Source organism: Chelonia mydas, unplaced genomic scaffold, assembly GCF_015237465.2.
Source record: "Chelonia mydas isolate rCheMyd1 unplaced genomic scaffold, rCheMyd1.pri.v2 scaffold_60_arrow_ctg1, whole genome shotgun sequence".
Lineage (NCBI taxonomy): Eukaryota > Metazoa > Chordata > Testudines > Cheloniidae > Chelonia > Chelonia mydas.
The window spans coordinates 166,264-189,454 of record NW_025111271.1 but is presented as its reverse complement, the minus strand read 5'-3'; the positions used below and the strand labels follow the sequence as shown (position 1 = coordinate 189,454).

At 59.8% G+C, this 23,191-nt stretch overlaps 1 protein-coding gene and 1 long non-coding RNA gene across 5 annotated transcripts; one reads left to right on the top strand and one right to left on the bottom strand.

Annotated features, from left to right (window-relative positions):
- Nucleotides 1–687: 687 nt before the first annotated feature.
- Nucleotides 688–15,474, top strand: LOC119565003. 2 transcript variants are annotated; one of them, XR_006287788.1, is made up of 6 exons: nucleotides 688–1,098; nucleotides 2,270–2,378; nucleotides 3,090–3,213; nucleotides 9,769–9,959; nucleotides 11,715–11,993; nucleotides 15,343–15,474. It is a non-coding gene; the product is annotated as an uncharacterized LOC119565003 (long non-coding RNA). The 2 variants fall into 2 exon arrangements; XR_005223731.2 differs by lacking the exon at nucleotides 2,270–2,378.
- NYAP1 (neuronal tyrosine phosphorylated phosphoinositide-3-kinase adaptor 1) lies at nucleotides 12,886–21,262 on the bottom strand. 3 transcript variants are annotated; one of them, XM_037888761.2, is made up of 8 exons: nucleotides 21,146–21,262; nucleotides 19,183–19,418; nucleotides 18,387–18,621; nucleotides 16,986–17,275; nucleotides 15,311–16,492; nucleotides 14,717–14,923; nucleotides 14,345–14,454; nucleotides 12,888–13,856 (listed from the first exon to the last, which is right to left on the bottom strand). In XM_037888761.2, exons 3-8 carry the CDS (start codon nucleotides 18,566–18,568, stop codon nucleotides 13,605–13,607), a joined length of 2,223 nt encoding a protein of 740 aa, XP_037744689.1. In that variant the 5' UTR covers nucleotides 18,569–18,621; nucleotides 19,183–19,418; nucleotides 21,146–21,262; the 3' UTR covers nucleotides 12,888–13,604. The 3 variants fall into 3 exon arrangements, with proteins under 3 accessions (XP_043393535.1, XP_037744689.1, XP_037744688.1); XM_037888760.2 differs by lacking the exon at nucleotides 21,146–21,262 and having other exon boundaries at nucleotides 18,387–18,618; nucleotides 19,183–19,540; XM_043537600.1 differs by lacking the exons at nucleotides 14,717–14,923; nucleotides 21,146–21,262 and having other exon boundaries at nucleotides 12,886–13,856; nucleotides 19,183–19,542.
- Between the last annotated feature and the right edge of the window lie 1,929 nt (nucleotides 21,263–23,191).

Below are 23,191 nucleotides of genomic sequence, written 5' to 3'. Positions count from 1 at the left end.
CAGAGACCCAGGGCTCCCTCCAGAGACCCCCCACAGGGTCCCCATCCCCGCCCACTCTCCAGAGACCCCCCACAGGGTCCCCTACCCCACCCACTCCCCAGAGACCCAGGGCTCCCCCCACTCCCCCCAGAGACTCCCCACAGGGTCCCTATCCCCGTCTCCCTACTGGGGTCCCTCAACCCCCCAGAGACCCAGGGCTCCCCCCAGAGACCCCCCCACAGGGTCCCCATCCCTGCCGCCCCACTCCCCAGAGACCCAGGGCTCCCCCCACTCCCCCCAGAGACCCCCCACAGGATCCCCATCCCCGTCTCCCTACTGGGGTCCCTCACCACCCAGAGACCCAGGGCTCCCCCCAGAGACCTCCCACAGGGTCCCCATCCCTGCCCCCGCACTGGGGTCCCCCACCCCCCAGAGACCCAGGGCTCCCCCACTCCCCCTAGAGACCCCCCATAGTGCCTCCAGCCCCCCCCAGAGACCCAGTGCTCCCAGTGCTGCACCCAGAGCCCCCCCACTGGGCCCCCAGCCTGGGCCCCCAGAGACCCAGCCCCCCCCCACGATTCCCCCACCCCCCAGAGACCCAGTGGCTCCCAGCGCTGCCCCCCAGAGATCCCCCACAGGGCCCCCAGCCCTGCCCTCCCAGAGGCCCAGCAGCTCCCAGTGGTGCCCCCCAGAGCCCCCTCACTGGGGTCCCCAGGCCCTCCCTCCCAGGGACCCCCAGTCCCTCATTCCTAGAGACCCAGGGTCCCCCCACTGGGGTCCCCAGCCCCTCCTCTCCAGAAACCCAGGGTTTTCCCACTGGGGCTCCCAGTCTCCCTCATGGGGCCCCTAGCCCCTCCTCCCAAGAGACCCAGGGTGCCCCCCCAGGGCCCCTAGTCTCCCCCTACAGGGCCCCTTCCCCCCAGAGACCCAGGCCCGGTGCCAGATGCATTTGCTAGGGCAGGGGGTGCTGGGAAGAGAGCCAGGTAGGATTCATCCCCCGGCAGCTCCTTGCGGAGCCCGGCCGGGGTCCCCCATTGCGCTTGGAGCGATACAGAGATGTAAGTCGTCTGGAGGAGCGCGCCGCGGACTGATTTCACACCTGGAGCTCCTGACAACCAGGTGGGTCCTCCTTCGCTCTCTGCCCCCAATCAACTGCGTTGTAGGTTTCTAAAGCACAGCCAGACTTCTGCCTCCCCCCAGAGGTGGCTGCATGTCAACCCTGTCCATCTATAAACAGCTGTTTTACCTCACCCCATTGCACCTCAGTGCTAGGCAAGGGATCCCTGTATAAACAGCCTCCCCACCCCAGAGACGGTTGCATCTCAACACCAATGAAGGGATCTCCATATAACCAGCTGTCCTGCCCCAGAGGTGGCTGCATCTCGGTGCCAGGAGAAGTATCCCTGCCACCCCCACCCAATTGTTGCTGCATCTCAGCACTGGGCAAGGGGTCCTTATTTCTCAAGCATCTCTGGATTTGTTTTTCAATCGAAACGTGCCTTCGAAGTGCAAGAGATTATTTGGGAAAACCCTGTGGTTTTCTTTGGAGGCGGAAAGACACCAAGGTGGACTTGACAAGGCAATTCGGGCCTGTTTATCCAGCTTGTTGCCTTCAGAAATGCAATGTGGTGCACAGAGTGGGTATGTGCCGTTCCCATTTTATCTGTACGAAGGGAAAGGACTGAACGCTTCACACATTTGCAGTGTTACATTTCGCAGCCCCCACTTTGCAGGGGGGTGGAGTAGGCGTGGTGAAACACGCGAGCCCTGCTAATGAGCCTGGTTTAAGGGGATTCTTGCAAAAAGTGTGCCCGCTCCTTGTTTCACTCGCTTGCTGTCATTCTGGGCCTTAATCATTCAGGTTTGGGATATCCTTCAGAGAAGGTTATTTGTCGGTCTTGATTTCTCCGGCTTGGCTGATTTTGTTGCGAGTTTTTGAGCTAAACTGTTTCCTTCAATAATGGAGAGACAAGCTGAGAGAGGTAATATTTTGTATTTCTTCTTCAGTTCTGGGGAAGCTCGAAAGCTCGTCTCTCTCCCCAACAGGAGTTGGTCCAATAAAAGATTTTACCTCCCCCACCTTGTCTCGCTAATCTCCTGTGGCCAACACGGCTACAGCAACAACACCACAGAGGCATTGGTGGTAGCACGGACTCCGGTCCCATCTGTGCTATTGCGTCCTGCTCTGGGCAAAAGCAGTGGATGCTTCTGGAGTCCAGAGAAGAAGAAGAACAACAACAAAAAGCAATTATTACAGTCAGTGACTGTTTAATTAATGCTCCATTTATAGCTTTGGGCCCGGTGTGCAGATTAGCTTTACGCAAGTACCTCAGTCTCCAGAGCAGTGGAAGGATCAAGCCTACGATCGGTGCCAGCCAAAGGGGTGCAGGGAAACTGAGGTAGGAATGTGTGTGAGGGAAGGGAAAGATGACCCCAGTTTGTTCTCCCTGTGCCAGCCACCTCGGATGCGCTGTCTCCTCACCCATTTACACGTGTATCTGTCTCCCCACCCCCACGCGTCTGATTGAAATTCACCGCGAGGCTGCCACGGAGGAAGGAGCTAGTCCACCTCTCTAGGCAGTGTTCTTGTGAAAATGAGGCATTCTGGGGAGCGAGGGCAGACATGTGATTGAAACACACTGGGCTGGTGGCATGTTGGAGGGACATCCCTGATTGCTCAGTGAAAGCGTGACTTCGCTGCAACCTGCACTCGTTCAGTCTAGTGGAGGACAGAACAAGAACCAGTGGCTGCGAGTTAAAGCCAGACATGTTCCAGTGAGAGACGAGGCACCAATTTTTAACAGCGTGGGTGATTAACCGTGGGACCAAACCCCCCAGGGGGGCAGCAGGGGCATCTCCATCTCTGGATGGCTTCCCATCCAGATTGAGCTTTTCTGAAAGATGCTTTAGTCCAGCACAAGTGACTGAGCTGAATCTGGGGTTAAGTGGGGGACGTTCTCGGATGTGTGCTGTACGGGAGGTCAGGGTAGGTGTGATCTGATAGAGGAACTAATGCTGGCTGAGATGGATTTGGGAAGGACGCACACGCACACACTCACACTCACTCTCTCTCTCTCTCTCTCTCTCTCTCTCTCTCTCTCTCTCTGAAGGCCAGCAGGGACCAGCCCAGTCTACCATGCTGGATGGCACAGACCAGGGAACTGCTTGGAGTGAATCCCCTGGTGGAACTAGAGCAGAGCTTTGTAACGAACATCCCATCTGGATTTGAAAATGGTCAGTGACGGGAAACCCTCTGCAGCCCCTGGGAAGTTGTTCCCGTGGGTTGTTCCTCGCCCTGTTAAAAACATGCACCTCTTTTCTGCTCTGAATTTGGTCCGCTTGGCGGCCTCAGAAAGACGCCGGGTCCCGAAATCAGAGCGGTTGTGTTTCCAGTGGATTTTTCCAGGGGAGAGAAGGAAGTGCGGAAAGCTGAAGTATTCAAACGCTTGCCCTCAACCTGTCGCCCCTTTGCAGGCTGCCTCTGGGGGCTTCTTTTCTCTCTCCTGCTTTCATCGCTGATTACCATCAAAGCCAGCCCTCCGTACAGCAGGGTCCTGGCTGGGGACAACGGTTGTGCTGAGTAGGCACATATGGAAATGAGGAGCGGGTTATAGGTAGGGGACAGGAGCGGGTGGGGCTCAGATGTCTCTTTGTTTAGGTGGCCTGAGTGAAACAGGGGGAACGCATTGCCTGGCTGAGTTACTAAACGCTTTCAGATCCTACCCTGGGAGTCTAGTCAGATTTCAGCTCCAGACTGGAGCCTGCAGCACACGCTTTACCCCAGCACGTGGGATTGGGCTCTGTACAGGGAGGGGAGGCCAGACTGGATGATCTCATGGACCCGTCTGGTCTTAGGCTCTAGGAATCCCTGGAGCTGTCAGGGGCTTGGCTTCCCCCAGTGCCCGCTTGGTGTGTGCTGGGGTCCTGTACTCACGCAGTCAGCACAGGCCCGGGAGTGGGAGACTCAGCCCTCCAGCTCCGTCCCAGGGGCTAGGATTGCTCTCCCCTGGGAAAATCAAAGCCATAGCCAGGCCTGGGGCCCAAATGGGCTCCCACTGGGTCTAGCAGGAGTCTACCTCTTCCTGGCTTCCAGGTGCCTACGAGGAAAACCTGTCAATAGGAGCCGAAAGCGAGACAGTCACAAGTTAAAGTGACTCAGAGCTGCGCCAAGCAATGGCCACCTGAGCAGCTGGCCAGAGCTCCAAGGGGCAGGCTCCCCCCCGCCCCCCGACCTGCAGGGCAGGGGCTGCCTGTGCTGTGCTTCTCTTCTTAAAGCCCTGTTTGAACCCACAACAGCTCCTTAACCCTCTCCTGCCCAGTGGAGAAGATCCTGAGCCCAATAACTCTAGAGAAAACCCTGACATTCAGGGTGTCAAACTGCCCCCAACAGCATCAGTCACGGAGTCCCCAGGCGATGCTCTGGAGCTGCTCCCTACAAAGCCAGGCAGGACTCTGGGGAAGTCTCCTCTCTGGGAGCAGCCTGTCTGAAGGACACACAGCTCACACATTTTCCCCCTTCCTGGGTCTGACCTCGGAGCATTCAGCCTCCTCTGCCCCTCTGTGTGCTTCCCACAGCGAGTCCGCCCAGGCGGGCTCCTGGGGCGGCCAGAGGGTCCTGCCCCCCAACTCCGCAGTCAGACGGGACTCTCAGCCAACCAGTAACACAGAAGGTTTATTAGACGACAGGAACGTGGTCTAACACAGAGCTTGTAGGTACAGAGAACAGGACCCCTCAGCCGGGTCCATTTTTGAGCCAGACAACCCTGTCTGCCCTTCACTCGATGTCCCCAGTCAGCCCCAAACTGAAACTCTCTCCAGCCCCTCCTCTCTGGGCTTTGTTCCTTTCCCGGGCCAGGAGGTCACCTGATTCCTTTGTTCTCCAATCCCTTTAGCTCTCACCTTGCAGGGGGGAAGGGCCCAGGCCATCAGTTGCTAGGAACCAGGGTGTTGGCCATTCTCTGTGTCCAGACCCCTGCCCACACCTGCCCTCTAGGACTCTGCAATGATCATATACCCTTACCCCACCCCCTAGAGACTTAAGAACTGCACAGGGGAAACTGACGCACCCCGACGCTATTCAGAGGAAACGTTAAGAACAGTCCCACTTCCTCACATCTCTCCCCGCCTTCGAGACCGAACTGAGCGGGTCACTTTAGCCGGTGACCTGAGGAAGTTCGAAGCCACCAACGTTCCCATGGATGCCCCAGCATCTCTCCCGTTCCTTGGTGGGAGTTACACCAGGCCCTTCCAGTTTCACGCCCTCCCTTAGGTCGGGGGTGGTCGATAGCACTCGCAGGCTGCATGTGGGAAGGTTTATGTGGCCTGTGCCCTTTTGCCACCCCAAACCCCCCGGGGGTCAAACTGGGATCGGGTCTTCTCCCAGCGCTCCAGTCTGGAGGGCTGCAATTCAGGCTCTCTTGGTTAAGAGCCCCCATCTTGACCTGGGCCACATATTGTTCACTTACAGAACTAGCATGGAGACATTCCTTTCTCAACAACCTTGTCTCCCCAACAACCTGGCCAAACACAGCCACTTGGTTATAGGACTGTTTAACTTTCTTAACAGCTTTCACTCCATCTGAGACCTTCTCAAAGCTATCCACGCTGGATCTTTCAACAGGAAAGTCAGTGGCTTCATTCACAACAGAAAATTTCTGGCAGTTAGGAACGGAAACTTTCTTGATTAAATTACTTTCACACCCTTCAGTGGCAGTAAACTGCTTGCAAAGACTCCATGAGGATTCCTTTCCCTAGGGCTTTTCTATGCAACAATTCACCCCTCACAGAAATTCTGCCCTTACCCTCTTTACCTAGGGCTTGCTCGAGAGGAACACTTTCCTGAGCAACAACAGACTCTTTCTGAGTCTCACTTACATCCAGAATCACCTCTGGCCCATCAGGCAGATTCCTACACAAACCCCTTTCAGGCAAACTCACAGACTTCTGAGATAAAAGGTCAGAAGCATTCTCCTTCCCTTTGCCACACACAAGTTCAGGAATCTTTTCCTTCTTGCTACAGGTTTCCACACCCTCAGTAGGTAACACGATCAAATCACCTTTCTGCTCTCCTTGTGCCCTGGCTAGGATCTCACCCTGATTAGACAGAGTTGCTCCACCCTTTCCCAGCCACACACTAGCAACAGGCAAAATACAAGCGCCAGAATTGTCTGGTCTCTGGGATTTTGCATAGACACTAACTGGATGCGACCTAGTTACAGCACCATTCTCCCGAGCAGACACAAACTTAGGACCCTTCCCTTCCTGGGCTTTAGCTGAATCCAGAACCAACTCTGAGACAACTGCACTATTCTCAACCATGTCTGCTCCACAGACAAAGAAGCGCTGGACACACTTTCTCCTTGACCAGACACACAGCTTCGGGTCTCTTTCCCCTTGTCCCAGCACACAAGGCTGTTCGCAGACAACTGCTTGGAGATCAGGGTAGCTCCCTTCATAGGCAAGTCAATACCCCTGACAGTCACAGGCACGTTTCCTTCACTGTCACAATTCTCCCCCCAGGTAACAGGTAAGGTCCAGGGACACTCATCTTCCACTCTCCTCGCCTTCCCACCCTGCTGACTATCCTGGTCTATCCTGCTGACTAGACACAGCCATCAGCTCACAAGGCTGCCTAGGCTCATCCAAACTTTCCTTACCAAGCACCTTGCCACTCCCAACAGATCCCCTGCCCTGCCTGTGTCTCCCCCCACTCAGCTGGGGTCTCCGCTCCCACTGTGCTCAGCGCTGCCCTTGCTGTCCCAGTGGGGGCAGGCAGCGAGCTCGCTGCTTTCCTCACAGCATCAGAGCCAGCGGGAGTCCCCTCTCCGGTGTGCAGGGGGGTGGGGAGCATCTCTCCGTCCCACCCAGCCCCAGGGGTCTGGTTGCAGGCAGGCAGGTAGCCCAAGCCTAGCAGCTCCTCCCCACTGCCAGCCATGTCATCTGCATTTTCACTGACCATTTCCCTCTCCGCCAATTGGTTCCCTGGATTCAAATTCAAACCCTTGGCCGTTACAGGAGCAGGGCCTGGATCCTGTCCCAAAGAGACACAGTTACTCCCCAACAGGGTCTCACAGCTGATATCCTCGAGAACCCCAACGGCCAGCCAGCCCCACCTCTCCTGGGTCTGCACAGGGATCTGGGCCATAGGCAGGGCGAGGGGCTTCGTCCCTGGGACGCTCACACAGCTCACACAGCCCCTCAGCATCTGAGAGTGCACCACCAGGGGCCTGACAACAGTTCTCTCTGTCCCAGGATCTCGCCGTCCCAGGATCTCGCCACCCCAGGAATGTCTCCCCATTGACCATCACCTTCCGCTCCCACTGGGGGTCCGAGGGGCCTGGCCCCAGGAGACTCCACACAGACATATAGGCTGGGACCAGGAGTGGGAGCCTGTCCACCTCCCCACCCATCTGGCTGACGGAGTCTATGGCCTTGGGACCCAGCAAGGGAGCTAGACCCCGGCGCTTTTCCGCAGGGTCCCCCTGGTTCAAATCTCCAGCCTGCTCAAAGGCAGTGAGGTGGGCATCCACATCCCCCCACTCCTTAACCAGGGGCAGCAATTTACTTTCGAGGTTCCCTGCGGAAATGGCCCCCTGAGGTCTATCCCCACTCACCCCTGGGAGGTCCCCTATGCCTCTCCACTCCACCACCGCCAGTTCATGCTGCTGCTGCTTCTGCAGCTCTTTCTCGGGCTCTCGCTGTCTCTCACAGTCCTCTTGCTCTCTCGGACTCAGCTCCAATCCCGTCCATCTCCGATCCCCCGATGGGGAACCCGATTGTGAAGACCCTCGTCTGGTCGGGGACAGGAGTCTTAGGGATGCCTGGCTCTCTCTCCAGCTGCTCCCAGATCCTGCTATAGCCCCATTTGGGGTCAGGAATCTGTTCCTTAGAGCGGTCCTCCTCCTCCAGCTGCACGATGAACTGTGCTTCGGTGAACTTTCCGATGCTCAACCCTCTCTTTCTGCACAGGGTTACAATGTCCTTCTTCAGGAGACGGTGACAGGCCATCGCTCCGCTCTTCCCAAGTTGTTGTGGACTCACAGGCCTGTGTGCTCTCAGCTCCCCACGGTTTCCAGGGAGAACCCCTAGTGTGCCAGCCCTTCTCGAGGTCACCCCCTCTTTGCCAGGGTCGAGCTGCAGACTCCTCCTCCCCGGGACCGCTCGCTGCAATCCCCAGGGGAACCCTGTTACTGCAAAAGTCCTTCTCTCTCCCAGGGCCGAGCCGCAGGCTCCTCCGCCCCTGAGACTGCTCACTGCAGTCCCCAGGGGGACCCCATTACTGCACAGTCCTTCTCGCTGGTCACACACTCCCAGGGGTTAACCGCCCCCCGAAACCGCTCCTCTCTGAGCCTTCTGCATGCCTGGTCCTCGTCAATCCCCCTTCGTTTTACTGCTCCCCCGTCACTTACTGCAGGAAGCGCTATCCACGGGGTGCAGTACATCCCACCGCTGCCACCGGTTGTCACGGAGTCCCCGGGCGATGCTCTGGAACTGCTCCCTACGAAGCCAGTCAGGACTCTGGGGCAGTCTCCTTTCTGTGAGCAGCTTGTCTGCAGGACACACAGCTCACCCGGCTTCCACCTTTCTGGGTCTGACCTCGGAGCATTCAGCCTCCTCTGCCCCTCCGTGCGCTTCCCCCAGCAAGTCCACTCAGACGGGGCTCCTGGGGAAGCCAGAGGGTCCTGCCCCCTAACTCCGCAGTCAGACGTGACTCTCAGCCACCCAGTAAAACAGAAGGTTTATTAGACGACAGGAACATGGTCTAACACAGAGCTTGTAGGTGCAGAGAACCGGACCCCTCAGCTGGGTCCATTTTGGGGGCAGTGAGCCAGACAACCCCGTCTGCCCTTCACTCCATGTCTCCAGCCAGCCCCGAACTGAAACTCCCTCCAGCCCCCCCCCTCCTCTGGGCTTTGTCCCTTTCCCGGGCCAGGGGGTCACCGGATTCCTTTGTTCTCCAACCCTTTAGCTCTCACCTTGCAGGGGGAAGGGCCCAGGCCAGCAGTGGCCAGGAACCAGGGTGTTGGCCATTCTCTGTGTCCAGACCCCTGCACAGACCTGCCCTCTAGGGCTCTGAAATGATCATACACCCTTACCCCACCCCCTAGAGACTTAAGAACTGCCTAGGGGAAACTGAGGCACCCCCACACTATTCAGAGGAAACATTAAGAACAGTCCCGCTTCGTCACATCGGGTCCCATTGAGACACTGAGAGGGTCGTTGTTAGACTTCAGAGTCAGTGGACCATTGAGATGGCTGGGGTCTCTCTGGGCCGGTAGGAGGGGAAAGATGCTTTAAGCCCCTTACACGCCACTTCCCATGTTTCCCTGTGGGAAACAGAGAATTCCGCCCCCCTTGCAGAGTGCAGGCGTTACTGCGTCAGTCACCCTGGGGGCAGCTCCCTCCTCTCATAGAGATGGGCTCAGGCTCTGCACATTCAGGCAGCATCACTTTGTCAGTTACCCTCGGGGCAGCTCCACATGCGATTGGCTCAACTTCTTTTTTAACTGGAAGCCCAAATCCCAGCTGGGCTCGGGGTTCCGCCCGTCAGCCTCCCTGCCTTGAATGAAAGAAATGCCATTCTGTGGACAGAGAGGGTAGTTAGCTGCTTTCTCTTTTAATAGTGCACAGAATCACTTTACAAAAGAAATACCCCTGCCCCCAAAATAAATAATCCTAAATACAGAGGCAATTCAACACTTGGAATCTTGGTTTTTGGCAACACACGTGTGTGTTTGTTTTTTCAGTGACCCTACTTTAAATCCATTGTCATTGTCCTTTGTTCTACAGCCTCAGGAGCTCCCTCGGCATAGACCACGCCCCAGCACTGTGGCAAAGCAGCTTGCCTAGGCTGGCTGGAAAGACGGGTAATTTGAGGAACAATCCTTCACTTGTCTCTGGATCCCAAAGCACTGTAGGGACAGATGTCAGTCCTTGCCAGTGCTGCGGTGCGGCGAGAGGGGAAACCGAGGCACCAAGAGGTGAAGCGACCTGCTGGGGGTTGCACAGTGAAGCAGGGGTGGAGCTGGGTTAGAACCAAGGAGTCCTGAGTCCCCATCTCAATTGCCGTAACCACCAGACCATACTCCGCTCCCAGAGCTGGGGACAAAACCCAGGAATCCTAACTCCTAGCACCCCACTGATCTAACCACTAGTTATCACTTCCCTCCCAGAGCTAGGGTTAGAACCCAGGAGTCCGGAGTATGAAACCCACCTCCCTTGCTCCAGAAATGCAAAGAGAAAGCAAGAAGCCACCTCTTCATAATGCTGCCAGCGTAATAATGTACATTGGCTTTTGTTTGTATGGCTGCCTACATGTGGCAAGATAAGGCTGGGGTGATGGAATCCCCCCATCTAATGTCGGATGTAGCACTTGTGTGTGGGGCGGGAGATTATGGTAGCACGAATCCTCGCCTTGTCCTTCGGGATAGGAATGGAGTGAGGGCAGACACAAGGCCCCGAGGCACCTGCGCTGGGCACCCACAGGAAGCAGGATTTTCGTTCGGTGGGAAATTTGGTCATTCTGAAATCCCTTTTCCTTCCAGATCAGAATGAAAGCCAAAGACTTTCTAATTTCCCTGCTAAGTGAAGCTTGGGGAAATCATTTCATTATGATAAAACGGGAATGTTTGTTTCAATTTTGACTTTTGATTTTTTCATATTACGATTTACACTCTAGAACAATAAAACATCTCTATAATTACAATTTAGAGAATCGAAGATGAAAACATTTAATTTCAACCTGACTGTTTCAGAGTTACACCATTTATAAAATAATTATGATGCTGTTATTTATGCTGTATTTGTAATTAGTCTAAAATTGAAAAAAGCCAGAATGTATCGTAAATAATAATAGTATTTTAGAATTAAAATTGATAGTTCAATCTAAAATTGAAAAAAGTCAGATTGAAACCATTTTTATTTAAGATTCGATCATAAATTACATGTAGGCTTGGGAGAACTCCATTTTTATTTGTTAATAATTTTGACAGATAATATGTTTTTTTAGGCATTTTTGCATATTATTGGTTTAAATGTTTGCAACTGCACAAAATTATGGATTATTTTTTCAATGTTTATTGCTCTAAATTTTCACGGTTGTGAGAAATTATGGAGGATAAGATAATGCGGGGGGGGTCAGACAATAATTAATGACAGTAGCGGATGAGATTCAAAAAGTTAAAGCTTTATAACTGTTAAAACATAAATTGTCAACATCACGTGAAAATATACAAAGTAAATACCGTCTAACTTGAATAAATTCTCAAGTAGCATTTTTCTCACTTTGTCTATCTGTAAATTTTGACTATCATAGATGGAAATATTTTTTCATTGGCTTGTTTGTGTCTGGTGAAATCGATGTTGACCAACATTTACCAATAAATATCGAATCCTTATTTATAATACCTATTATAATCTGAAATAAGAAAACATTTTGTTTGACGTTTGGCCTTTTTGTTTAAATATTATAATTTATAGTATATTATAAATAGCATTATATATAATTATACTCTATATGAGCTAAAAATTAGATTGAAATAAGTTTATAATTGTCTGACATACTGTACAGTTGTTATATGTAAACACAAAAAGTCAAAATTGAAACAGTGTTCCTATTTTAGCTACAAATTTTTTTAAAATGTTAGATTATATTATTCTAGTTACTAATATCATCTAAATTTTTAAAAATCTGTCTAGCTAAAGTAGAAACATTGATTTCAAGTTTATTTTGACAGATGACGATCACGTGTAATCTAAGCTGAAATAAAACAATTTGAATTGAAAACTCCAAGGGTTGCACTACCTGGCCTCACCCAAACACCGGAAAGGAAATGTCATCCAACCAGACGCCTGCTCGTGGGAAGTACAGCATTTTTGGATGAAAAACCAGTCCCTCGGGCAACCGCTGAGCAGGTCCTCCCGGAAGGGGCGTGGAGTTGGGACTGCGGATTCTCTCTGAAGCACAGCCCCGGGGCTAGATTTTTTGGTGCCTACCTGCTCTTCTAGGAAACAAGGTGAGTGCTCTGGTGTGTGGAGAGGTGGCTGTTTGTGCATTTCATGTGTGTTAGCAGCTCACACTCCAACCCCAAGGCTCCGCCCCAGGCCCAGCTGACTGCTAGCACGTGTTCCGTGTTCGGAGCCGCCCATGTGTTCAGGACACCGCCTCCTAGTGAAGATGTGGCCAGAGTGTGAAGTGTGTCATGGGCTGGGAGGATCAGTGGGGCCAGACTCCATGTCCTGCTCTCTGCGTGTGTCAAAGCGAAGCCGCGTGCTCCTGTCTGATAGTGGGGCTAGCGAAGGGTCCTGCCCTGTGTGCCGAATGGGCAGAGAGTGGGAGATCTGGCCATGTGGGCCTTGCATCCACAGCAACATGGCTGAGGCCTGTCCAGGGGAAGTTGAGGCACAGAGCAGTGAAAGTGGCTTGCCTGAGGTCACACAGTCCACCAGGGGCAAAGCTGGGCACAGAACCCAGGAGTCCTGGCTCCCAGCCTCCCCCCGGCTCTAATCCACTAGACCCCACTCCCCTCCCAGAGCCAGGGAGAGAACCCAGGAGTCCTGGCTCCCAGCCCCGCTGCTGTAACCACTACCCAACCGTCCACTACAGAGCAGTGAATCAAGGTGCGTTTAAAATAACCCTCTGCTTTACATCTATTCCTCCGATCCCGGAGTTTCAACTTCTCCTTTGAAACCTTGTCCGGAAGAGAGACAAACCCCGTTGTAAACTGGCCCCTGACCAACCCAGAACTAAAATCGGACCACCACCCCTGGAGCGAATCGTTTGCCTTTGAAATAGATTGGGGCAGAAAGGAACCAATCCGTCTGGAACGGAAAACCCTGCTTTATGCTTTATTTGTCTATATAAATTACCCGCCCACCCCCCTCCCCCCGAGCCCCGCCCCAGCATAAATATTTTGCAAAGCATTTTCATCATCTCGTTACACTTGAGAGAGCCCCCCCCATCCCGGCGAGTTACTTAAATATATCAAGGGGGCGGCAGAACCCAGGCATCCTGGCGGGAGTCCACCCCTCCGCCCGGCAGCAGTTGGGGTCCGTAGAGCGCGCCAGCATCCCAAGTCGGTCCAGCCGTGTGTCTAAAAACGCTAACGGGACTTGGCGGCTGAGGAGGACTGTACCCACTGTGGGGCCAAAGGGGAGGCGTTGGGGGGTCAGTGGGGCAGAGGGCGGGGATCAGTAACCCCCCCTGGAGAGCTTTGATTTTTCCCCCCGACCCCAACCATCAAACCTGGTCACCCCAGTCTTGTCCCTCTTCCCCTTACGATGATGGAAAGGCAGCGGTGTGGGTGCGCCTGGCACCTGATTGTGACCCCCACCCCAGATCCAGTCCAGGGGCAGCGGAAAGGGGGCGATGGTCCATCACCGCTGGGTGTCCCTCCCACTTCACCTCTGTTCCAGGCCTCGCTTGCAGTCCAGCATCGCCAGCTTGGCCAACCGGCTCTTTCCAGCCGAGGGCACCGCGGGGTCGCCCCCCCAGGAGAGCGGACGGGTCAACAGCCAGCAATTCACCCCCTCTGCCCCTCCCCGGCTACGGGGGGCTGCTGTCCCCGGCCGGCCCAAGGCAGTGCAGTGGGGGTGTGGCAGGGTCCACGCGGGCCGTGCCCCCGGCGTCATATGGCCGTGTCCCACAGCACCGTGTGCTGGCGCCGGCAGGGCGGCGTGCCGCCCTTGCGGCTGTCCGTGGTGCGGCGCCAGCTGGGGAGGATGGGCATGCTCTCCTGCTTGCACAGGCTGCGCTCGGGCCGGTGCCGGGCTTTGATCTCCTTGCAGACGCAGCGCTTCCTCTCGATCACCTCCAGCAGCTTCCCATCCCGCTCCTGGGCACCTGGCGCCACCCCGGGCAGGGGCAGGGGTGGCAGGCCCTGCCCGCCGGAGGAGAGAATGAGACGGGCCGCAGAGCGCGCCCCGAGCCCCCGCTCGCCCCACGCCCAACGCACAACGAGGGGGTGGGATCTCCGCAGCCTCCCCATACCTAACCCACAGCCCCTGCTCTCCTAGCCCGGGGCTCCCCCAGTGACCCCCCCCACCTAACCCACAGCCCCCGCTCTCCTAGCCCGGGGCTCCCACAGTGACCCCTGCCCCCCCGTACCTCACCCACAGCCCCCGCTCTCCTAGCCGGGGACTCCCCGCAGCTCCTCCAGTGACCCACAGCCCCTGCTAGCCCACTCCTGGGCTCCCCCCAGCTCTGCTGGTGCCCCTCACTCCTGACGCGCAGCCCCCTGCTAGCCCAGCCCTGCACCTGCCCCCAACCCTTCAGGTGCCCCTCACTCCCGACCTGCAGCCCCCTGCTAGCCCAGGCCTTGCCTCTCCTTGCCCCGCAACCTCTCCCCCTGGGTGCTGGATACCTTACCAGGCTGGTTGCGTCTTTGGGGTGGCTGCACAGCCTTTGCGTGTGAATCACGGTGTGTCGCACCCCAGAGGTGGAAGCTGACCGGCCCAGGCGGTAACCCCCGGTGAGGTCTGGAGAGTGGGAAGCCAGGAGTGAGATGGGTCACACTGCCCTGCCCCCCATGGCACAGAACCCGCCACTGAGCCCCCGGCCAGCCCCCCACCTCCCTGCAGCACAGAATCCCATGTCACCACATTGGGATTCACTCTGAGCCAGAGGCGAGCGCCGGCTCCCACTCCCTTCCCAGCGAAGCTCACCTCCCCAAGTCCTTGCCCAATCCCCCGCCCTGGGGCAGCCGCCCTGTCCCACTTCCCTCACGGCGGCCGGGGGTACCTCCGTTGCGGTGGCAGGCAGGGAAGGTCTGACATGGCACAGGCAGCCCCGTTCGGCAGCCCGGCATCTTGGGCACCATCCCCTCGGGTCCTGGGGCCCGGACAGGGATCCCCGACAGCGAGGTCCCTACCAGGGCTTTCAAGTCCCTGTCTGGCTTCAGCTGCACCTCGCCACTGCCGTTCCAGACCCGGGCGCCCTCCGCGGGCTCTGCCAGGGCAAAGGACAGGGTCAGAGGGGAACGTGTTCGAATCCTCCATCCCCTGAGCCAGCCAGTCCCAGCCCTGGGGCCGGGTGGGAGCCGGCGCCCCCCAGAGGCGACAGGCCCTGTGCCCCATTCCCCGCCCCCCTGAGCCAGCCAGTCCCTGCCCTGGGGCCAGGTGGGAGCCGGAGCCCCCCAGAGGGGACAGGCCCTGTGCCCCATTCCCCGCCCCCCTGAGCCAGCCAGTCCCTGCCCTGGGGCCAGGTGGGAGCCGGCGCCCCCCAGAGGCGACAGGCCACATGCCCCTTCCCCGCCCCCTTGAGCCAGCCAGTCCCCACCTTGGGGCCAGCGCTCCCCAGAGGGGACAGGCACCATGCCCCATCCCCAATACTCACTGTCTGGCTCTTTGCCTTTCCGGTTGCTGTAGAGTCCCTTCCTCTGCAGCGCCCAACCCACGCCCAGCATCTCCTCGTCGGCGCCAGCCACCACGTGGGAGCAGGCCATGCTGGCGAAGGCCCCGCGGTCCTGCAGCTGGAACTTCACCACGGGCGGAACGGCCTTGGCCCCGGCTCCTTTGACGCTCTCGTAGGCTGGCGGGTGCTTCATACCCCCGCAGGGGGCTGGGTAAGTCCACAGCATGCCCAGGGGCGGCTCGGGGCGCGGGGCCGGCTTGCCGGCGGGCACGGTGGCTGGCCGGGCGCACAGCATCCCGTGCAGCACCGAGATCTCCTTCTCAGTCTTCTGCTCGGCCGGCAGCCCCGCGTGGGTGGTGACTTTGACGGCCGAGTACACCATGGTGTAGGACACGGCCGGCTTGTCCTTGGCCGGCTGGGGCACGGGCAGCATAGAGGGCAGCGGCTTGGCCGGGGGGCAGATCATGCTGTGGGAACTGGGCAGCTCCTTCTCCGCCTTCTGCTGCCCAGTGGGCTGTGGGGGCAGCGGAGTGGAGTGGCTGCGGGCGCGGCCGGAGGGCACTAGGGCTTGGTGCCCCGGTGGATGGGCCGCAGCCGGCGATTCCTTGGCGTGGCAGGGCACAGGGAGTTTGGAGGAGGCCTCCTGGCTGCCCGCTTTGTAGCCCTTGTGCCCCGTGCCCTGGGGGAAGGCCAGCAGGGGCGGGCGGTGCTGGAGCAGGTTGGGGAAAGGCGGGGGGATGTCGCAGGGGGAGGTCTTGCCCTTGTCTGCCTTAGCCTGGCGCGGGCAGGGGGAGGCGGGCATGCCGTTGGCCTCCTCAGGTAGGGGGTACTTCATCTCCTCGTAGATTGCCTCGCTCTCATCAGAGTCCTCCTCCCCTGCTGGGGGCGGCGGCGGCTGGGGTGCCCCGGTGCCCCGGAAAATGTCCCCCACCATCTCGATATAGACAGGCTCCTCGTCCTCGGGGTCCGAGCCCTTGGTGTGGCCGTGGGAGAACGCCCGGCTAAACCGTGGCGGTGCCCCCCTGCCCATGGAGGTGACTAGGGGGCGGCTGGAGTAGGTCTCATCGAAGGAGACAGAGAGCTGGGTGTTGGGGCTCCGCTTAGGCTTCTGGGGGGGCACCTTGCGCCCCAACTCCCGGTTCTCGGAGAATGACTTCTGGGGCCCTGGGAGAGGGAGAAGGTAGAGCTCAGACGCAACCACCTCTGGGGCGGGGCGGGGCAGCTGGTTACACAGGGACCCCTCGCCTGGCTCTGAGATGCGGTCACCTCTGGGGTGAGGCACAGTGGCTGTGTAACGCCTTTCACAGCAGCACTGCCCCACTGTTTAGGACTGGACAGGAACGCTGGGTTTGACTGAGGCTGTGGTGGGGGGTTGAAGGAAGTTGGCCAATCGCTGGAGCGGAGGTTCGGCCCGGACCCCGGGGTTCCCACCCCAGCTCCGGGGAAGAGAGCCACTGGCCTGTGCTCCTATGTCAATTAACAATAAGCAGCACAGCGCCCTCTAGGAACACGCCAGGGCATCGGGGCTGGCTCTGCCTACCAGGGGAGGGTGACCCCTACTGAGCCCCCACCCTGCTCCCTGCAGCATAGCGCCCCCTAATGGCCCACAGGAGAATGCCCCCTTACCCCCCCAGCTCCACCAGTCCAAAGGCCTCACCGGTTTTCTTGCCGCCGGCCGGCTCTGCCACCCGCCCCTCGCCTGCCATGCTGAGCTTGGTGCTGGGGTGGCGCTTGGGCTTGGCCGGGGGCTTCCTGGCACTGGTGGCCCCCTCGCCGTTCTCCACGCTGCCCACCGAGTGGCAGGAGAGGGAGCGGGGCGCCATGCCGCTAGCGCAGGGGTGGGGCGCGTGCTCCTGCGAGGCTGGCATGGTCATGAAGCCCATCCGGAAGTGGCGGCGGAAGGAGGCCACGTCCCGGATCTTCCCCGCTCCCGGGTCCTTGGCGGAGCTGTGGGGACACAAAGAGCAGGAGGTGAGGGGGCGCAGGACACCTGGGTCCTAGCGGTGGCTACTGGTAGTTGCAACAAGGTGGGTAGAACCGCATTTGCAAGACCGTTGCAGGTGTCGTGTATACCAGTAGTTGCAACAATGTGGTACGGCCGGGCAGTAAACAGTGATTGCAACTAGGGGTGTCTATGCAGTGGTGGATTAGTTTTGGGGGGCCCTGGGCCAGAAAAAGTGGGGGCCCCTCCCCATCCCTTCCACTGGCAATCCCACTGCCTGCCCCCACAGGACTCCTGCTGGGGAAATGGGGTAGGGGTGTGGGGTTTTGCCCTGCCATGCCAGCCAGGGAGCAGGGTTGGGGCACGGGGGCTTGTCCTGATTGGGGCACTCTCAGCGGGGTGCCCATCTTTCTGGGGGCCGCAGGCATGGGCCCTGTGGGCCCAGTTGCTAATCCACCACCATGTCTATGGACTCTAGCTGGATTCTTGTGCCACTCCCAGCATGCATTGCATCTATCCAACACTGTTGCAACCACTGTTCTAGCCTGCACCCGAAATGCCTCGCTGCTGCGGCTGAATCTGGGCCACATTATTGAATGACGTTGAACCGCTTCAGGCCTTGTTCTGCCATGCACTGGAACCTCATTGTGACAGCAACTGGTCTCCATCCGACGCCCAGCGCCCCAGGGAGGGGTCCCTGTGTAACCAGCCGCCCCACCCCAGAGGTGGCCGCATCTTAGCGCTGGCCGAGGGGTCCCTATGTCACCAACCGCCCCGCACCAGAGCTGGCTGCATCTCAGCACCGGGCAAGGGGTCCCCCTGTCACCAGCCGCTCTGCCCCAGAGGTGGCCGCATCTCAGCGCCAGGCGAGGGGTCCCTGTGTCACCCGCCACCCCGCCCCAGAGGTGGCCGCATCTCAGCGCCGGTCAAGGGCTCCCTGTGTAACCAGCCGCCCCGCCCCGGAGGTGGCTCCATCTCAGCGCCAGGCGAGGGGTCCCCTTCCCTCCCAGAGCCGGGGAGAGAACCCAGGAGTCCTGGCTCCCAGCCCCCCTGCTATAACCCACCAGCCCCCACTCCCCTCCCCCATAGAACCCAGGAGTCCTGAACCCCACGTACCCCTTTTTTGGCTCCTCGTCCTTGTGCTGTCTCCACTCCAGCTTGCTCTTGCGGTAGAGCAGATTCATGTCGCCGTGGGGTGGCCGGCGGGTCTGGCTCAGCGCCCCGTAGGCCAGACTGCCCCGCTCCTCGATGAACTGCAGGAAGGCGGAGATCAGGGCCTCCTGGGGGCTAGTGGTCATCTTCCCTTGGCCCAGGTCCAGGGGGGCACGGGGGAGCCCACCAGGGGGTGCTGCTGGGGGGCAGAGACAGAGTGTTAGAGGGGGAGTGCGCACCATGAGGAGGGCTGGGAGGTAGTGGTGAGGGGTGGGAGCCAGGACTCCTGGGTTCTTTCCCCACCCATACACGGGCAAGCCAGACCCACACCTCTGATTCCACCGGACTCCTGGGTTCTATCCTCCCCTACACCCACTGATCAGAACCCCCCAGACTCCTGGGTTCTATCCCGAGACCAGAACCCACCAGACTCCTGGGTTCTATCCCCCCCCCAACACCCGCAGGCCAGAACCCCCCGGACTCCTGGGTTCTGTCCCCCCCAACACCCGCAGGCCAGAACCCCCTGGACTCCTGGGTTCTATCCCCCGCTTACACCCACATGCCTGAACCCCCCTTTGAACCATCCAGACTGCTGGGGCTGGGCCATACCTGAGGCACCTTGGCGGGCGGCAAGTGTGTTGGATTTGGGGGAGATGTGGAGGGCGGCGGGATTGGGGGCGTCTGGATGAACGGCGGGGTGGGGATGGCAGAACGTGACGGGGAGCAGAGAGGGGAGACCCACAGTTGCCCCCCACGGCACCTGGGACGTGGCTCCTGCGCAGCCCGGGGGCGAGTTATCCAGGGGGGCAGGAGTGGGGGGCGGGGGGCATGTCTGGTCCCGAGGCTCCAGTTGGGGTGGTGGGAGTCCCCGGTGCCCCCTGCTGGCCAGTGCTGATGGGGGTCCCCCGGCGCTGCTCCGGGCTGAGCTCAGGGGGGTCTCCGGTCCATGCTCTGTGCCGGGCGCTGCCCTGGCGGATCGGGGGGTCTTCTACGGGCCTGGCAGAGAGAAGGGGGTCACAGGGGCCTGGGGTTTCCTCTGCTGGCCCCCAATATCCCATCACCATCCCGCAGCCCCCAACAAACACCCCATGCCCCTCAGTAGCACCCATTGCGTGCCCCACGGCCCCCAACAAACACCCCATGCCCCTCAGTGACCCCCAGCACCCCATCGTGTGTCCCACAGCCCCCAACAAACACCCCATGCCCCTCAGTGACCCCCCAGCACTCTATTGCGTGCCCCATGGCCCCCAACAAACACCCCATGCCCCTCAGTGACCCCCATCACGTGCCCCACAGTCCCCAACAAACACCCCATGCCCCTCAGTGACCCCCAGCACCCCATCGTGTGTCCCACAGCCCCCAACAAACACCCCATGCCCCTCAGTGACCCCCAGCACCCTATTGTGTGCCCCACGGCCCCCAACAAACACCCCATGCCCCTCAGTGACCCCCCAGCACTCTATTGCGTGCCCCATGGCCCCCAACAAACACCCCATGCCCCTCAGTGACCCCCATCACGTGCCCCACAGTCCCCAACAAACACCCCATGCCCCTCAGTGACCCCCAGCACCCCATCGTGTGTCCCACAGCCCCCAACAAACACCCCATGCCCCTCAGTGACCCCCATCACGTGCCCCACAGTCCCCAACAAACACCCCATGCCCCTCAGTGACCCCCAGCACCCTATTGTGTGCCCCACGGCCCCCAACAAACACCCCATGCCCCTCAGTGACCCCCAGCACCCCATCGTGTGTCCCACAGCCCCCAACAAACACCCCATGCCCCTCAGTGACCCCCCAGCACTCTATTGCGTGCCCCATGGCCCCCAACAAACACCCCATGCCCCTCAGTGACCCCCATCACGTGCCCCACAGTCCCCAACAAACACCCCATGCCCCTCAGTGACCCCCAGCACCCCATCGTGTGTCCCACAGCCCCCAACAAACACCCCATGCCCCTCAGTGACCCCCCAGCACCCCATCGCATGACCCACAGCCCTGCCCTCAGCCTCGTGATCATGGCTGGAGCCCCCTGATGGAGCCTGGGGGGGGACTTAGATTCTCTTGGATCTCCCCGAAGGAGGGGCTACCGGGGGGGATCCGGGCTGCCTCCCACCCCCCCCAGTGCTCACCCCCAGCCCCACATCTCCCCCTCCCTCCCCTTTCCAATCTACCCCTCCCCTGCCCTATCTCCCCCTCCCCACACACTCCAATTGACCCATTCCCAACCCCCCACATCCACCACCCCACCCCTCCCAGGCCGCATCCATCCCAAACATCCCTCTGTCCTCACCTCCGAACCCCTCCCCGCATCCCTCCATCCATCCTTACTTCCCTGTCCCCTTCCCAGCCCCCCACAGCCATCCCTTCCCAGCCCCCACATCCCTCCCCTCCCAGCCCCCCACATCCACCCATCCCTCCCTCTCCCAGCCCCCCACATCCGGCCCCCGAGGCCCCCCTTCCCAGCCCCATCCACCCATCCCTCCCCTCCGAGCCCCCCACATCCATGCTTCCCCTCCCAGCCCCCCACATCCAGCCCCCGAGGCTCCCCTTCCCAGCCCCGTCCCTCCCCTCCCAACCCCCCACATCCTTCTAGCCCCCCACATCCACCCATCCCTCCCTTCCCAGCCCCCCACATCCAGCCCCCGAGGCTCCCCTTTCAAGCAACCCACATCCACCCATCCCTCCCTCCTCACCCCCCCGGGTCCCGCCCGCCCCCGGTACCTGCCCGGCCCGGCTCCCCCGGCTCCGCTCGCCCCATCCCGCTGCCGCTGACGCAGCGTCCAAGACACGCGGCGCCTCCCCCCGAGCCGAGCCGAGCAGCCGGGGATGGAGAAACCTGGGGGGGGGGGGGGTGGACGGGAGAAAGGCCGGGGCGGAGGGAGACAGCGGCGACCCTCACATCCAGCCCCCCTGCCCTGCCCTGCCGGTGCCCCTCACTCCCGATCGCAGCCCCTGCTAGCCCAGCCCTGCCCTCCCAGCTCTGCCGGTGCCCCTCACTCCCGACCCGCAGCCCCTGCTAGCCCAGCCCTGCCCTCCCAGCTCTGCCGGTGCCCCTCACTCCCGACCCGCAGCCCCTGCTAGCCCAGCCCTGCCCCCCGCAGCCCCGCCGGTGCCCCTCACTCCCGACCTGCAGCCCCCGCCCCCCGCCGCTGCCCCTCAGTCTTCCCCCCCACCATGGGCTGCTGGCTGAGAACTGTATTTGACCCCCGCCCAGCGATCTCCTGAGCCTGTAAAGTGCCCGGGAGGGGCGCGGGGGGGGGGGGAATCATGTGTCCTTAGTGCCTGGAACATAGAAAGTGCATTTCCCGACCCATGGACTGAGCAGGGCTGGAGCCAGCAGCTGATGCCACTGTCAGAGTTCATGCATCACCCAGCACCGGGTGCAGATGCGGCCACCTCTGGGGCAGGGCGGCTGGTGACACAGGGACCCCTCGCCCAGCACTGAGATGCGGCCACCTCTAGGGTGGGGCGGCTGGTGACACAGGGACCCTCGCCCGGCGCTGAGATGCAGCCACTTCTGGGGCGGGGCGGCTGGTTATATAGCTCAATGCCTGAGCACCCCATGCCAGTCTCTCCCCATCCCCGTTACCTCTGCTGGGGCCTGAGTGTCAGCCATGGGGCCACCCAGCTTTTATCCCCAGGAGGGAATTTCTGAAGGGGGTGGAGCGAGCTGCTCAAAAGCCCCTCCCTTCTCGGGGCTGGCAGCTGGTGGCATGGTGGGTAGGTGCCTCCAGTCTGTGCCCCCCCCATGGAGTGCAGTATGGGCCCCTCTGTCCCACCCGCGGAGTGCAGGATTGGCCTCTCCACTCTGTGTCCCCCCCATGGAGTGCAGATGGACCCCTCCACTCTGTCCCCCCTCCACCTCTGATCTGTCCTCCCCCCCATGGAGTGTAGGATGGGCCCCTCCGGTCTGTGCCCCCCCCATGGAGTGCAGGTGGGCCCCTCTTGTCTGTGGCCCCACCCCATGGAGTGTAGGATGGACCCCTCCGGTTTGTCCTCCCCCTCATGGAGTGCAGGATGGATCCCTCCGCTATCTGCCTGCCCCGCCCCGCACAGGCCCCCAGTACTCGCTGTTCCTCTGCCTGTCCCACCCCCCACAATCCCCTGTCTCAGGCTGAGAATTCCCATTTTCCAATGCCCCCCCCCCGCCCCACGAGCCATCAATCTGGGGATTCCTGGGCCCGGCCGCAGGGGCTGAGCTGGGGTGTCCCCTTGAGTTTGTTAGATGAGGTCTGTCCCCACAGGGCACCCAAGTCTGCCTGGGACACCCGAGGGAAAGGCTGCTCCAGCCACCGCTGGCCCCTAGGGGGCGCCTGTCTGTGGTGCGGCATGGAGCTGGTTCGAGCCAATGAGGGAGGGGGTGCGTGAGCGAGAGATGTGCTGCCCCCTGGTGGCGTGTGTGTGCACCAACCCCTGCTGGTGCCCTCGGGTTACCCCCTCACAGACCAGCCTCTTTACCCCCAGGGCAACCGTGGCGGCCATAAAATCTGTCCCCCCGGAACAGATGGGTCCGGAGCACCGGATAATTAGGCACCAGAGTAATCAAGTCATTGCCTAATGATCTCACTTCTGGGTTGGGGCACTGCGGCGGGGAAGGGGTTAACGGGGTGGGGTGGGGGGCTGCAGCAGGGAAGGGGTTAGGGGGTGGGGGCGGGGGCGCCATGGCAGGGAAGGGAATAATAGGGCAGTGGGGGGCCACGGCGGGAAAAGGGTTAATGGGGTGGGGAAGGGATTAAAGGGGCGGAGTGGGGGCACTGTGGCGGGGAA

Bases quoted from the DNA above. Each gene is read 5' to 3' on its own strand.
- NYAP1 (XM_037888761.2), bottom strand. From the start codon at position 18,568: ATGACCACTAGCCCCCAGGAGGCCCTGATCTCCGCCTTCCTGCAGTTC. The intron at 14,924-15,310 runs GTGAGTATTGGG...TTGCCCTGGCAG, and splicing joins GAAAGGCAAAGAGCCAGACA to AGCCCGCGGAGGGCGCCCGG. The intron at 13,857-14,344 runs GTAAGGTATCCA...TCCGGCGGGCAG, and splicing joins CCAAAGACGCAACCAGCCTG to GGCCTGCCACCCCTGCCCCT.